At 48.5% G+C, this 16532-nt stretch overlaps 2 protein-coding genes across 2 annotated transcripts in view; both read left to right on the forward strand.

The window, feature by feature from the left end:
* Nucleotides 1-4569, forward strand: part of LOC144602817 (lysosomal thioesterase PPT2-A-like) — a 9298-nt gene extending 4729 nt beyond the window's left edge. Inside the window, exons 3-4 of the mRNA XM_078415939.1 lie at nt 715-769; nt 2785-4569. Of these exons, the coding sequence (XP_078272065.1) occupies nt 715-769; nt 2785-2928 (199 nt within the window). The 3' untranslated portion in view covers nt 2929-4569. The remainder of the gene's footprint in view (nt 1-714; nt 770-2784) is intronic.
* A 10371-nt stretch (nt 4570-14940) lies between these two features.
* LOC144603094 (butyrophilin subfamily 3 member A2-like) overlaps nt 14941-16532 on the forward strand; it is a 32560-nt gene continuing 30968 nt past the window's right edge. The window contains exon 1 of the mRNA XM_078416233.1: nt 14941-15247. The gene's annotated coding sequence lies outside the window, so the exon portion shown is untranslated. The remainder of the gene's footprint in view (nt 15248-16532) is intronic.

Genomic DNA, 16532 nt, shown 5'->3' on the forward strand with positions numbered 1-16532 from the left:
TAACCCCCCTCCTCCTCTCTCCACCCCCCCCCCTCGCCTCCCCTCCTCCTCTCCCCCGCCTCCTCTCCCCTCCCCTCCTTCCTCTCTCCCCTCTTCCCTCCTTCCCTCCCCTCCTCCCCTCCCCCCTCGCCTCCCCCCCTCCCCTCCCCCCCCTCCCCTCTCCCCCCTCCTCTCTCCCCCCTTCCCCTTCCTCCCTCTCTCCCCCTCCTCTCACCCCCGCTCCTCAACCCCCGCTCCTCACCCCACCTCCTCTCTCCCCCCTCCACTCTCCCTCCACTCTCCCTCCTATCTCTCCCTTTCTCTCTCCCCATCCTCTCTCCCCCATCCTGCTCTCCCCCCTCCTCTCTCCCTCTCTCTCCTCTCTCCCTCTCTCTCCTTCTCCCTCTCTCTCCTTCTCCCTCTCTCTCCTTCTCCTCTCTCTCCTTCTCCCTCTCCTTCTCCCCCTCTCCCCCTCTCCTTTCTCCCCTTCCTTCCCCCCTCCCCACTCCTCCCTGCCGATCTATGCCTGTCATTTCTTGACCCATCTCTTTCTCTCCCTCTCTCGCGCACTTTTCTCCCTCTCTCCCTCTCTCCCTCTCTCCCTCTCTCCCTCTCTCCCTCTCCCTCTCCCTCTCCCTCCCTCTCTCTCCCTCTCTCTCTCTCTCTCCTCTCTCCCTGTGTGTGTGTCTCTCTCTCTCTGTGTCTCGCTCTCACTCTCAATCTCTCCTTTTCCAGTCACTTTGGGTTTTACAACGAGAACGAGACGGTGTTGGAGATGAAGAAGCAACTGGTGAGTCGTCCCCAGCGATGGGTTGGGTGGAGGGGGAGGGGGGGATGGGGTGGGTGGAGGGATGGAGAGGGAGGGGGGGATGTGGTGGGTGGAGGGGGGGGGAGATTGGGTGGGGGATGGGATGGGTGGAGGGGGGGGAGAGATTGGGTGGGGGATGGGATGGGTGGAGGGGGTGATGGGGTGTGGGGGGGGGTGGGGGCGCTGGCTGGTGAAAGAGCAAACCTGGACGTTCAGTTGCCTGACAACAGATGGGAAGAAATTGGGACTGAGCTCTCTCTGTGGGCCCGGCCAGCCGGCATCTTGTGCATTACTCTCTCTCTCTCTCTCTCTGTCTCTCTCTCTTTTCTTAATATGCTGCTTTTAATGGAACTGGGGATGTCAGCCACAGTGGACTCTGACCGCACGACCGAGACACACCCTGCTGTGCATTTCTCGTGCACTTGGCATTTGTCAAGTTGAAACCGATTGGGGGGGGGGGAAAAAAAAAGGTTTACAGTTTCCCACTCCAAAATGCTGGAGTAACTCAGCGGGTCAGGCAGCATCTCGGGAGAGAAGGAATGGGCGACGTTTCGAGTCGAGATCCTTCCTCAGACTGATGTCAGGGGGGGCGGGACAAAGGAAGGATATAGGTGGTTAAGGCGGACTGAGTCTTTCCAGGTGAGACAGAGGTTCACCTGCACCTCCTCCAACCTCATCTATAGCGTCCGCTGCTCCAGATGTCAACTTATTTACATCGGCGAGACCAAGCGCAGGCTCGGCGATCGTTTCATTTCAACACCTGCGCTCAGTCCGCCTCAAACAACCTGATCTCCTGGTGGCTGAGCACTTCAACTCCCCCCTCCCATTCCCAGTCTGACCTTTCTGTCATGGGCCTCCTCCAGTGCCATAGTGAGGCCCACCGGAAATTGGCGGAACAGCACCTCATATTTAGCCTGGGCACAGCTTGCGGCCCGGTGGTATGAACATTGACTTCTCCAACTTTAGATAGTTCCTCTGTCCCTCTCTTCCCCTCCTCCTTCCCAGATCTCTCTCTGTCTTCCTGTCTCCACCTATATCCTTCCTTTGACCCGCCCCCCCTGACATCAGTCTGAAGAAGGGTCTCGACCCAAAACGTCACCCATTCCTTCTCTGCTGAGATGCTGCCCTGACCTGCTGAGTTACTCCAGCACTCTGTGTCTATCTTCGGTCTAAATCAGCATCTGCAGTTCTTTGTGCAGTTCCGTGGTGTTCACTGTGAGAGCAATACCACCCCCTGCTGGCGGTTCCTCGGATGTCATTTAATTTTCCCCACTGGGAATTTCAGTTGTTTAGATTTAGAGATACAGTGCGGAAACAGGCCCTTCGGCCACCGAGTCCGCGCCGCCCAGCGATCCCCGCACACGAACACTACCCTGCACACGCTGGGGGCAATTTTATACATCCGTACCAGCCAATTAGCCTACAAACCCGTACGTCTTTGGAGTGTGGGAGGAAACCGGAGATTTCCGCATAATTGACTTTGGTTGAAAATAATTACTTGTCTCTCGCGTGTTGGATAGTGCAAATGCATGGGGTGGTCGCTGGTTGGCGCGGACTCGGTGAGCGGCATGGTGGCGCAGCAGTAGAGTTGCTGCCTTACAGCGAATGCAGCGCCGGAGACTCGGGTTCGATCCTGACTACGGTCGCCGTCTGTACGGAGTTTGTACGTTCTCCCCGTGACCTGCGTGGGTTTTCTCTGAGATCTTCGGTTTCCTCCCACACTCCAAAGACGTGCAGGTTTGTAGGTTAATTGACTGGGTAAAATGTAAAAATTGTCCCTCGTGTGTGTAGGATAGTGTTAGTGTGCGGGGATCACTGGGCGGCGCGGACTCGGTGGGCCGAAGGGCCTGTTTCCCTGCTGTATCTCTAAATCTAAAAAAATCTAAAATCTAAAGTCATGTCTAAAGAATGGCGGAGTAGACTCCGATGGGCCGAATTACCCTAATTCTCCCCCCGTGTCTTATGGTTCTAACCGATGTTCCCTTCTTCCCGCCAAGGTTTACCGCCAGGACACGTTTGGCCTGAAGACCATGGATGCTCGCAAGGCTATCACCACCTTCACGATGAAGAACGTGCATCACACGGACTGGCACTCCAACAAGACTGTGTTTGAGGAGTGCATCGTAAAGTGGCTCACGTAAATACCACGGGCGGGAGAGAGGGATGGAGGGAGGTCAAAGCTCCAGAGCAATTCCTAACCCAAACCAACCCAAACCGATTCAATCCAATTCAACCCAATTCAACCCAATTCAACCCAATTCAACCAATTCAACCTAACTCAACCCAATTCAACCCAACTCAACCCAACTCAACCCAACTCAACCCAACTCAACCCAATTCAACCCAATTCAACCCAACTCAACCCAACTCAACCCAACTCAACCCAACTCAACCCAACTCAACCCAACTCAACCCAACTCAACTCAACCCAACTCAACCCAACTCAACCCAACTCAACCCAACTCAAACCAACTCAACCCAACTCAACCCAACCCCAACTCAACTCAACCCAACTCAACCCAACTCAACCCAAACCAACTCCCCAAAGCACTGCCCTCTGCGGGTGGAAGCGCAAACTGCAAAGCGGCAGACCTTCTCTGAAGAAGGGGCCCCGACCCGAAACGTCACCGATCCACGTTCTCCAGAGATGGGCGGCAGAGTGGCGCAGCGGTAGAGCTGCTGCCTTGTAGCGCCAGAGACCCGGGTTCGATCCTGACCTCGGGTGCTGTCTGTGTGTGGAGTTTGGACGTTCTCCCCGAGACCGCGTGGGTTTCTTCCGTGTGCTCCGGTTTCCTCCCACATTCCAAAAACATACGGATTGTGGGTTGATTGGCTTCTGCAAATTGTCCCTACGGTGTTAGTTACAACCAGTGTTCGGGGCTGCACGGACTCGGTGGGCCGAAGGGCCTGTTTCCACGCTGAATCTCCAAGCTAAACTACCAGGAAGCTAAAACTGCCGTGCGCTGGGGAAAAAAGGGCACAAAGTGCTGGAATCGCTCAGCGGGTCAGGCAGCGTCTCTGGAGAACGCGGGTAGGTGTGACCTTTCGGGTCAGGACCCTTCCTCGGACTGACTTGTGTTGATGTGGAGCAAGGGACTGCAGATGCCGGTTCAAAACCGAAGATTGGCACAAGAACGCTGGAGTAACTCAGCGGGACAGGCAGCATCTCTGGAGAGAAGGAATGGGTGACCTTTCAGGTCGAGACCTTTCTTCAGATGTCTCCCATACCTTCTCTCCAGAGATGCTGCCTGGGTTACCCCAGCTTTTTTGGCGTCCATCTTTGACTTGTGTTGGTCATGGGTCAGTCACAGGTCGTCTTCCACGCTACGACTCCCGTGAACTGGTCTTCCGATTAGCGGCCTCTTGCAGATACTCCCCTGACCATTCCTTCCAGAACGTTCCTCTCTCCCACCCCCGACTTACCTCTGCAATCTCCATCGTGAATGCAAACCTCCAGAATTGCCTCCTTCCTCGTTTCGGTTTGGTTCGGTTCTGCTCTGACTTGACCGCCCTCGTTTTCTAACGCAGTGTTTAATAATTTCAAGGGAACTTTTGAAGGGAAGAAAAGATGTTTTCTATATCAAAGCTTTGAAAATCATATTCAGAAGTAATGATTTTGGAGGAACGAGTGAGTTTTTAAGGACGAAATATTTGTGACTTTTGCCTTTTTATATATATATATATATATATATATATATAGAATTAGTATTCAATCTGGAACAATTTTAAGCAGCTGGTGTCGTGATATACCTCAGGAATGAGAAGCAGTTGGGTTTTCGAGATGGTGGGGGGTGGGGAGGGGGGGAAATTGTGGAATTGGAAAGGGAGGGAGCGGGAATTGAACTAGGAATTGATATCTCCCGGGCAAACCTGTGGCATTTGGAGGGCAAGGATGAGGTTCCATTTCCCGACCAAAGCCGTTTCTGTAAATTCCCGAAGAAAGTATCCGTGTCTATTTTTATTTGAAGAAAAGAATAATGTGTGAGCCGGATAAGAAAGTTGCCCCTGTGGTTTGTATCGTTGGCAAGGAGTGAAATTCTCACCGATAATGGGATTTGCTTTTCATTCTTTCCCTCCGGTTTCTCTCCAATCTCTGGGAATTCTAACCAGGTGGGATTCTTCCAATCTTTCAGGATTTCCCCCTTGAAATAGTACTTTAGAGGCAGGGAATTTGCTCCGATAATTCTTCGTAAGGTGCGTTGGCAAATGTTGAGGCACCACGACGCAAGGAAACATGGAAAATAGGTGCAGGAGGAGGCCATTCAGCCCTTCGAGCCAGCACCACCATTCATTGTGATCATGGCTGATCGTCCACAATCAGTAACCCGTGCCTGCCTTTTCCCCATATATCCTTGATTCCACTAGCCCCTAGAGCTCTATCTAACTCTCCCTTAAATCCATCCAATGATTTGGCCTCCACTGCCCTCTGTGGCAGAGAATTCCACAAATTCACAACTCTCTGGGTGAAAAAGTCCCTCAGTTTTAAATGGCCTCCCTATTATTCTAAGACTGTGTGGGGCCCCTGGTTCTGGACGCCCCCAACATTGGGGACATTTTTCCTGCATCTAGCTTGTCCGGTCCTTTTATAATTTAATATGTCTCAATAAGATCCCCTCTCATCCTTCTAAACTCCAGTGAATACAAGCCCAGTCTTTTCAATCTTTCCTCATATGACAGTCCCGCCATCCCAGGGATCAATCTCGTGAACCTACGCTGCACTGCCTCAATTACAAGGACGTCCTTCCGTGGAAGGAACTGCAGATGATGGTTTACAAAAGAAAAAAGACTCAAAGTGCTGGAGTAACACAGTGGGGGCCAGGCAGCATCTCTGGAGAACATGAATCCAGGCTGACACTTCGGGTCGAGAAAGTTGCTTTTGACCTGAAACATCTATTGCTATTGAGGGCGTGCAGCGTAGGTTTACTAGGTTAATTCCCGGAATGTCATATGTTGAAAGACTGGAGCGACTAGGCTTGTATACACTGGAATTTAGAAGGATGTGAGCTGATCATTCTCAATCAGTGGCCCCTTGTTCTGGACTCCCCCAACATTGGGAACATGTTTCCTGCCTCTAACGTGTCCAACCCCTTAATACTCTTATACGTTTCGATAAGATCCCCTCTCATCCTTCTAAATTCTAGTGTATACAAGCCTAACCGCTCCAGTCTTGCTCCCACACTCCAAAGAAGTTCAGGTTCATTGGCTTCTCCAAATTGTCCCAGGTGTGTAGGATAGGGCTAGTATACGGGTGATTATCGGTCGGCGCGGACTCAGCGGGCCGAAGGGCCTGCTTCCACGCTGTATCTCTGAGCGAAACTGAACAGAGGGAATGCCTGGCCCTCAGAACTCTGAGGGTGAAATATTTTTGGATAATGAAACTGTCGGGCACAAATAAGGGATCGAAAAACAAATCTTGGGTATTTAATTTATTGAGTTTGTGTGTTACCTAAATCAGTATCAAAGCAAGAGGGCCTCCCAGTGTAATGGAGGTTTGGTCTTGCTGCGCCATCTATCTATTGACGTTGACCAAAGACACTAGAGGAACAAGATAGACCACTCGACCCGAAAAACCGTAGTGTGTCACGGCGCCATTTTAGTAGGCAGCAACTTGCAGAAACATTTAAAAAGAATCAGAACAAAAATCTGTGAGTTGATAGATGAGATACATTCTGCATTTTAATGGCATCATCACACATTTCCCCAAAACACTGATTACACAACGAGATGCGGGTTTTGCCTACTAAAATTGCTCCTTTGCATACTACACTTCAGTATAGGTGGTTTCATAGAAACATAGAAAATGGGTGCAGGAGGAGGCCGTTCGGCCCTTCGAGCCAGCACCGCCATTCATTGTGATCATGGCTGGTCGTCCACAATCAGTAACCCGTGCCTGCTTTCTCCCCATATCCCTTGATTCCACTAGCCCCCAGAGCTCTATCCAACTCTCTCTTAAATCCATCCAGTGATTTGGCCTCCACTGCCCTCTGTGGCAGAGAATTCCGCAAATTCACAACTCTCTGGGTGAAAAAGTTCCTTTTCGCCTCGGTTTTAAATGGCCTCCCCTTTATTCTAAGACTGTGTGGCCCCTGGTTCTGGACTCGCCCGACATTGGGAACATTTTTCCTGCATCTAGCTTGTCCAGTCCTTTTATAATTTTATATGTTTCCATAAGATCCCCTCTCATCCTTCTAAACTCCAGTGAATACAAGCCTCATATGACAAGTCCCGTCATTCCAATGGATGAGAGGTGATCTTATTGAAACGTATAAGATTATTAAGGGGTTGGACACGTTAGAGGCAGGAAACATCTTCCCAATGTTGGGGGAGTCCAGAACCAGGGGCACAGTTTAAGAATAAGGGGTAGACCATTTAGAATGGAGGTGAGGAAAAACTTTTTCAGTCAGAGAGTTGTGAATCTGTGGAATTCTCTGCCTCGGAAGGCAGTGGAGGCCAATTCTCTGAATGCATTCAAGAGAGAGCGAGATAGAGCTCTTAAGGATAGCGGAGTCAGGGGATATGGGGAGAAGGCAGGAACGGGGTACTGATTGAGAATGATCAGCCGTGATCACATTGAATGGCGGTGCTGGCTCGAAGGGCCGAAAGGCCTCCTCCTGCACCTATTGTCTATTGTCTATCCCAGGGATCAATCTCGTGAACCTACGCTGCACTGCCTCAATTACAAGGATGTCCTTCCTCAAATTGGGAGACCAATACTGTACACAATACTCCAGATTTCGACGGAGTGGTCCATCTTTTTCCTCTCGTGTCTTTGACGTTGACTAGACGACTTCCCCAGACAGGGGGGTGTGTTTGACTCCATTCAGTGACCGGCAGTCCCTGTTGCTTGCACAAGAGCAAACTACGGGCAGGTGGGAAGAATGGGACTGGGATGGAGTTAGGGGGGGTGGGAGGGGGTCACCATTATCTTCAGCAGAATGGAGAACGCACTAGGGAGGTGATGAGTGTTCCCAGTCGGGTATTAAGAAGGGATACAACCTCGTGTGACAATTGGGTCACGCGTTAAATCGTTTGTTTTTTAAACTTTTTTGTCGAGGATTGTTTGTACATTATTTCAATGTTGCATCATGCTGTCAATAAAGTTATTTTAAAGGACGAGAGGGAATCTTGCCGACGAGTCTCATTTAACTGGCTGGGTCTCTCTCCCCCGTAAGTACCTGCTCGTTCCTGGTACAAAATTCCTGTTTGGTTTAGGCTCAGAGGAACGTGCATTGACGATCGCATTGACTGGTTGCATGGCGGCCCGGATCGGCAACTCGAACGCCCAGGAACGAAGGAGGCTGCTCAAAATGGTGGACGCTGCCCGGTCTATCACGGGTACTGACCTCCCCACCGTCTGAGGGATCTACGGGAGTCGCCGCCTCAACACAGGGCAGCCCGCATCACCAGAGACCCACACAATACACAATAGGTGCAGGAGTAGGCCATTCGGCGCTTCGAGCCAGCACCGCCATTCAATGTGTGGGTTACAGGGTAACAGAGGAAGTGAGCACTTATCAGCCCACACACAACGCCCGCAGTCTCTTCCCTGGGGCTCTTCTCTCTCTGGCATTTCCCTGGGTTTAAATAATACCGACCAAACCTGATTCACTTCTTCTCACCGTGAAATGTGAGTCCTTGTTCCCGATGGCCACGTAGATAAGGCCCTGCAGACAGATCGTTAACCCTCAGCTGCTCGTGAACGTTCAATAGACAATAGGTGCAGGAGTAGGCCATTCGGCCCCTCGAGCCAGCACCGCCATTCAATGTGATCATGGCTGATCATTCTCAATCAGTAGCACCAAGCAGTAAGGGCCGAAGAGGAACAGCGTGGAAACGGGCTCAATAGACAGCAGGCAATAGGTGCAGGAGTGATCATGGCTGATCACAAAATGCTGGAGTAACTCAGCAGATCAGGCAGCATCTCAGGAGAGAAGTCACAAAATGCTGCAGTAACTCAGCAGGTCAGGCAGCATCTCTGGAGAGAAGGAATCTCTCTGCTGAGTTACTCCAGCATTTTGTGATGCCTTCCATTTGTACCAGCATCTGCAGTTATTTTCCTACACAACTGTTATCATGGCTGATCATCCACAATCAGTACCCCGTTCCTGCCTTCTCCCCGTACCCCCTGACTCCGCTATCCTTAAGAGCTCTATCTAGCTCTCTCTTGAAGTCAGTCAATATCAGTCTCCACATAAGTTCTGAAATACATACTAATAATATACAGTGTAGGCAAATAACTGCAGATGCTGGTACAAATCGAGGGTATCACAAAATGCCGGAGTAACTCAGCAGGTCAGGCAGCATGTAGGAGAGAGGGAATGGGTGACGTTTCGGGTCGAGACCCTTCTTCAGACTGATGGGTAACTCAGCTGGTCAGGCAGCATCTCTCGAGAGAAGGAATAGGCGACGTTTCGGGTCGAGACCCTTCTTCAGACTGGGAGACTGGGGATACATTGTTCCCAATGTTGGGGGAGTCCAGAACCGGGGGCCACAGTTTAAGAATAAGGGGTAGGCCATTTAGAACGGAGATGAGGAAAAACTCACTCAGAGAGTTATAAATCTGTGCAATTCTCTGCCTCAGAAGGCAGCGGAGGCCAATTCTCTGGATGCTTTCAAGAGAGAGCTGGATAGAACCCTTAATGATAGCGGAGTCAGGGGGTATGGGGAGAAGGCAGGAACGGGGTACTGATTGTGCATGATCTGCCATGATCACATTGAATGGCGGTGCTGGCTCGAAGGGCCGAATGGCCTCCCTCTGCACCTATTATCTATTGTCTATTGAAAGGGAAATGAGAGATATAGATAATCTCCTTTAAGCTTAAGGGAGTTACTCCCGCCCAGAAGGAGAATTAACTTCCATTTACACTTCCTCCTCTACCCACCCCCCCCCCCCTTCCAACCCACCCCACCTTCTTTCTCGTGTTACCAGTTCTGCAGTTCTCCACATTGTTTATCTCTTGAGATCTTTATCTCCCGAGAGCCGAAACGCCACCCCTTCCCTCTCTCCTAGATGCTGCCTGACCTGCTGAGTTAATCCAGCATTTTGTGAAACCTACTAACAATATACACATCTGAAATTATATACATCCATACCTTTCCACGCGCACACACACACACACACACTACACATAATGTGTATGTAATATATATATACATGTGTGTGTGTATATGTTTGTGTGTGTATATTTATGTATGTGTGTGTGTATATATGTATATTTTTTATACTAGACCAAGTTGGGCTCAAACCTCTCCTGCATTGGTGCAGCACCCTCTCCTTCCCTCCCCCCTCCCCCCTCTTCCCTTCCCTCTTCCCCCCTTCCCTCCCTCCCCTCTCCCCCCTTCCCTCCCTCCCCCCTCCACCTCCCTCCCTCCCTAGGAGATAAATTTAAACTTTAAAATGTGAATAACTTTAAATATATAACACCGATTTCAATGAAACTTCTTCCGTTAGCACCAAAGGGACGACGGTGAGTAAGTTGGGCCTAAAATTTGTCGTGCTATCGTGTGCCGTTTTGGCTGTAGCTCCTCCCCTTCTCCCCCCCCTCCTCCTCCCTCCCCCTCCTTCCCTCCCTTCTCCTCCCCTCCCTCCTCCTCCCTCCCCCTCCTCCCCTCCCTCCTCCTCCCTCCCCCTCCTTCCCTCCCTTCTCCTCCCCTCCCTCCTCCTCCTTCCCTCCCCTTCTCCTCCACCCCCTCCCCCTCCCTCCTTCCCTCCCTTCTCCTCCCCTCCCTCCTCCTCCCTCCTCCTCCTTCCCTCTCCTTCTCCACCCCTTTCTCCTCCCCCCCTCCCCACCCTCCTCCTCCTCCTCCTCCCCCCTCCTTCCCTCTCTCTCCCTTCCCTCCCCTTCTCCCTCCCTTCTTCTCCTCCCCTTCTCCTCCTTCCTTCCCCCCCCTCCCTCGGAGATAGATTTAAACTTTAAAATGTGAATGACTTTAAAAATATAACACCGATTTCAATAAAACTACTAAAGTGACAACGGTGAGTAAGGTGGGCCTAAAATTGTCGCGCTATCGTGTACCGTTTTGGCTGCAGCTCAGGAACAAACAGACAAACAAACGAGAGTTTTAGTATATAGACTCGACAAAGTTGGGCCCAAACCTCTCCTGCATTGGTGCAGCACCCTGTCCTCACCCCCTCCCCTCTCTCCTCAAACCCCCCTCCCTTCTCCCCCACTCTCCCCTCCTCCCCTCCCCCTCCCCTCCTTTTAAACTTTAAAATGAGAATAACTTAAAAAATATAACACCGATTTCAATAAAACTACGTGCATTATCACTAAAGTGACAACGGTGAGTAAGGTGGGCCTAAAATTGTCGCGCTATCGTGTACCGTTTTGGCTGCAGCTCAGGAACAAACAAACAAACAAACAAACGCGGGTTTTAGTATAGAGATGTGTGTGCGTACAACTTTTGTTTATGACGTTTACAGTGTGTTATATTTACAAATCTGTTGTGCCTCGGCAAGTAATAATTCCATCGTTGTGTTTCAGGACTTTAAAACACTCTTGACTCGACTCTTGAAACAGGCCCTTCAGCCCATCGAGTCCACACCGACCATCGATCACACATTCACACTCGTTCGATGTCACCCCAATTGCTCATCCATTCCCTGCACACGAGGGGCATTAATTTACAGAAGTTGCACATAAACCCTTAAAACAAGAGTGTTTATATATTTTTTTTAAAGTAATTGGTGCAAAATCATAATTGGAAAATTAAAAATAAAACAGGTCCATGTCATATCATATCATATCATATATATACAGCCGGAAACAGGCCTTTTCGGCCCACCAAGTCCGTGCCGCCCAGCGATCCCCACACATTAACACTATCCTACACCCACTAGGGACAATTTTTACATTTACCCAGCCAATTAACCTACATACCTGTACGTCTTTGGAGTGTGGGAGGAAACCGAAGATCTCGGAGAAAACCCACGCAGGTCACGGGGAGAACGTACAAACTCCTTACAGTGCAGCACCCGTAGTCAGGATCGAACCTGAGTCTCCGGCGCTGCATTCGCTGTAAAGCAGCAACTCTACCGCTGCGCCACCGTGCCGCCCTAAGTCGTGTAAGAGCGTCAGTGTGCCACTGTTGAGATAGCATTAGGGAGTCCAGCAAGTTTGTTGGTTCTAGTTTTGGAGATACAGTGTGGAAACGGGCCCACACCGACCAGCGACCACCTGCACACTAGTTCTACCCAACACACCAGGGGTAATTTAACCGACAAACCTGCAGTTTGCCTGATAATAGACAATAGACAATAGGTGCAGGAGGAGGCCATTCGGCCCTTCGAGGCAGCACTGCCATTCAATGTGATCATGGCTGATCATTCTCAATCAGTACCCCGTTCCTGCCTTCTCCCCATACCCCGTGACTCCGCTATCCTTAAGAGCTCTATCCAGCTCTCTCTTGAATGCATTCAGAGAATTGGCCTCCACTGCCTTCTGAGGCAGAGAATTCCACAGATTCACAACTCTCTGACTGAAAAAGTTTTTCCTCATCTCAGTTCTAAATGGCCTACCCCTTATTCTTAAACTATGGCCCCTTGTTCTGGACTCCCCCAACATTGGGAACATGTTTCCTGCCTCTTGTGTGTCCAACCCCTTAATAATCTTATACGTTTCGTTAAAATCCCCTCTCATCCTTCTAAATTCCAGTGTATACAAGCCTAGTCGCTCCAGTCTTTCAACATATGACAGTCCCGACATTCCGGGAATTAACCGAGTAAACCTACGCTGCAAGCCCTCAATAGCAAGAATATCCTTCCTCAAATTTGGAGACCAAAACTGCACACAGTACTCCAGGTGCGGTCCCACTGGGGTCCTGTACAACTGCAGAAGGACCTCTTTGCTCATATACTCATCTCCTCTTGTTATGAAGGCCAACATTCCATTGGCTTTCTTCACTGCCTGCTGTACCTGCATGCTTCCTTTCAGTGACTGATGCACAAGGACACCCAGATCTCGTTGTACGTCCCCTTTTCCTAACTTGACACCATTCAGATAATACTCTGCCTTCCTATTCTAACCACCAAAGTGGATAACCTCACACTTGTCCACATTAAACTGCATCTGCCATGCATCCGCCCACTCACACAACCTGTCCAAGTCACCATGCAACCTCATAGCATCTTCCTCACAGTTCACACTACCACCCAGCTTTGTATCATCTGCAAATTTGCTAATGGTATTTTTAATCCCTTAATCCAAGTCATTGATGTATATTGTAAATAGCTGCGGTCCCAGCACCGAGCCTTGCAGTACCCCACTAGTCACCGCCTGCCATTCTGAAAGGGACCCATTTATCCCCACTCTTTGCTTTCTGTCTGTCAACCAATTTTCTATCCAGCTGAGATAACAGCTGGGAAGAAACTGTCCCTGAATCTGGAGATGGACACAAAAAGCTGGAGTAACTCAGTGGGACAGGCAGCGTCTCTGGAGAGAAGCAATGGGTGACGTTTCAGGTCGAGGTCTATTGGTTAATATGAAAAGCATATAAAAATGACATTATTTTCAAAGAAAACCACCCTCAAAATTTTGAGTAAACCCTGATGTCAGGAATCATTTGTTGTTGGCGGTTGTTCTCAGTTCTTCTGAAAGGGCAATGATTTCCTGTTCCAGGTGTGGACTTGTTTTGCTGAATGCCTCCCTCCGATCAGTCCGCCTAAGCCTACCTGATCTCCCGGTGGCTCAGCACTTCAACTCCCCCTCCCACTCCCAATCTGAACTTTCTGTCCTGGGCCTCCTCCATTGTCAGAGTGAGGCCCAACGCAAATTGGAGGAACAGCACCTCATATTTCGCTTGGGCAGCTTGCACCCCAGCGGTATGAACATTGAATTCTCTAACTTCAAGTAACCCTTGCTTTCCCTCTCTCTCCATCCCCTCCCCCTTCCTAGATCGCTGATCAGTCTGACTGTCTCCGACTACATTTTATCTCTGTTTGTTTTGGTGTTGGCTTCTCTCAGCTGAGAATGATCTATTCTACATGTTCCGTGATCTCCATTCCCTTTGTCCTTAGGTTAGTTTTAGGTTAGAGACACAGCGCGGAAACTGGCCCTTTCGGCCCACCGGGTCCGCGCCGACCAGCGATCCCCGCACATTAACACCGTCCTAGCGTCTTTTATTTCTTTCATTTTCCCAAGCCAATTAACCTACAAACCTGTACGTCTTTGGAGCGTGGGGAGGGAACCGAAGATCTCGGAGAAAACCCACGCAGGTCACGGGGAGAACGTACAAACTCCGTACAGACGGCGCCCGTGCTCGGGATGGAACCCGGGTCTCAGGCGCTGCATTCGCTGCAAGGCAGCAACTTCACCGCTTCAACATCTGGATAAATCTTTTGTTTGTTTGTTTTTATGTTTTGTTTGGTCTGTAAAGTGTCTTTGAGTTTCCAGAAAAGCAACATATAAATTAAGATTATTATTATTATTATTATTATTATTATTATTATTATTATTATTATTATTATTATTATTATTATTATTATTATTATTACTATTAATTGTTATTATTATTTGTATTTATAATTATTATAATTATCATTAAATATTATTATTAATTGTTATTACTATTTATTATTATTATTATTGTTTTTATTTATTATTGTTTTAATTATTACTGTTGTTATTATTATTACTATTTATTATTACTATTTATTATTATTATAATAATAATAATAATTATTATTATTATTATTATTATTACTATTATTATTATTATTATTATTATTATTATTATTATTATTATTATTAATTGTTATTATTATTTGTATTTATTATTATTATAATTATCATTAAATATTATTATTAATTGTTATTACTATTTATTATTATTATTATTGTTTTTATTTATTATTGTTTTTATTATTACTGTTGTTATTATTATTACTATTTATTATTACTATTTATTATTATTATAATAATTATTATGATTATTATTATAATTATAATTATAATTATTATTACTATTAATTATTATTATTATTATTATTATTATTATTATTATTATTATTATTATTATTATTATTATTATTATTATTATTATTATTATTATTATTATTATTATTATTATTATCTCTGGAGAACGGGGATGGGTGACATTTCGGGTCGGGACCCTGCTTCAGATTCACATTTCGCGTTGGGACCCTCCTAGTGAAGGATCCCGACCCCGAAACCTCAACCCATCCCCTTTCCCCAGAGACGCTGCCTGCGATGAGACCCCACTGAGTTGCTCAAGCGCCTGGTGTCTGTCTGTCTTTGCCACCTCCTACCTCTGTTCTCCTGCCAACCCCTTGTTTAGTTTCTCTTTCTCCGGCCCGCCCATTCGACATTTTACTTTTTGCAGAAGCACTTTTGTTTCTCTTACCCGTGTGTGTGTGGGTGTTTGTGTGGGGGTGTTTGTGGGTGGGGGTGTGTGTGTGGGTCCGAGAAGGTTTAGCGGCCGCTCCACACGGGCATTGAACAGGTGAGTGAGCTCAGGGACTGCCCAGTTTGCCCAGCGGGAGAGGGCGAAGGGGCCGAAGTCCGGGTTGGTGCGGGACAGGGGAGGGTGGGGTGGCGGCGGCCGCTGACTGCTCGGGACAACTGGTCCCTGCTTTCAATCTCCGACAAGCACACAGTTTCGCCGTCGGATTTGCAAAATAGGTGGGGGAAGCTTCCTGGGACACGTTCTGAGATCACGGGGCGGGGCACAAGGAATTGCAGACGCCAGCATCTTTAGCACCAAGCAGTAAGGGCCGAAGAGGAACAGCGTGGAAACGGGCTCAATAGACAGCAGGCAATAGGTGCAGGAGTGATCATGGCTGATCACAAAATGCTGGAGTAACTCAGCAGGTCAGGCAGCATCTCAGGAGAGAAGTCACAAAATGCTGCAGTAACTCAGCAGGTCAGGCAGCATCTCTGGAGAGAAGGAATCTCTCTGCTGAGTTACTCCAGCATTTTGTGATGCCTTCCATTTGTACCAGCATCTGCAGTTATTTTCCTACACAACTGTTATCATGGCTGATCATCCACAATCAGTACCCCGTTCCTGCGTTCTCCCCATGCCCCCTGACTCCGCTATCATTAAGAGCTCTATCTAACTCTCTTGAAAGCATCCAAAGAATCAGACTCCACTGCCTTCTGAGGCAGAGAATTCCACAGATTTACAACTCTCTGAGTGAAAAAGTTTTCCCCCGTCTCCGTTCTAAATGGCCTACCCCTTATTCTTAAACTGTGTGTGGCCCCTGGCTCTGGACTCCCCCATCATTGGGAACATGTTTCCTGCCTCTAGCGTGTCCAATAATCTTATATGTTTCAATAAGATCCCCTCTCATCCGTCTAAATTCCAGTGTACAAGCCCAGTCGCTCTAGTCTTTCAACATAGGACAGCCCCGCCATTCCAGGAATTAACCTCGTGAACCTACGCTGCACTCCCTCAATAGCAAGAATGTCCTTCCTCAAATTTGGAGACCAAAACTTCACACAGTACTCCAGGTGTGGTCTCACTAGGGCCCTGTACAACTGCAGAAGGACCTCTTTGCTCCTATACTCAACTCCTCTTGTTATGAAGGCCAACATTCCATTGGCTTTCTTCACTGCCTGCTGTACCTGCATGCTTACTTTCAGTGACTGATGAACAAGGACACCCAGATCTCTTTGCACTTCCCCTTTTCCTAACTTGACACCATTCAGATAATAATCTGCCATCCTGTTCTTACCATCAAAGTGGATACCCTCATCAGCCTAACTTGCCCACACAGGTCAACATG

The sequence above is a fragment of the Rhinoraja longicauda genome, chromosome 19 (assembly GCF_053455715.1).
Source record: "Rhinoraja longicauda isolate Sanriku21f chromosome 19, sRhiLon1.1, whole genome shotgun sequence".
Classification (NCBI taxonomy): Eukaryota; Metazoa; Chordata; class Chondrichthyes; order Rajiformes; family Arhynchobatidae; genus Rhinoraja; species Rhinoraja longicauda.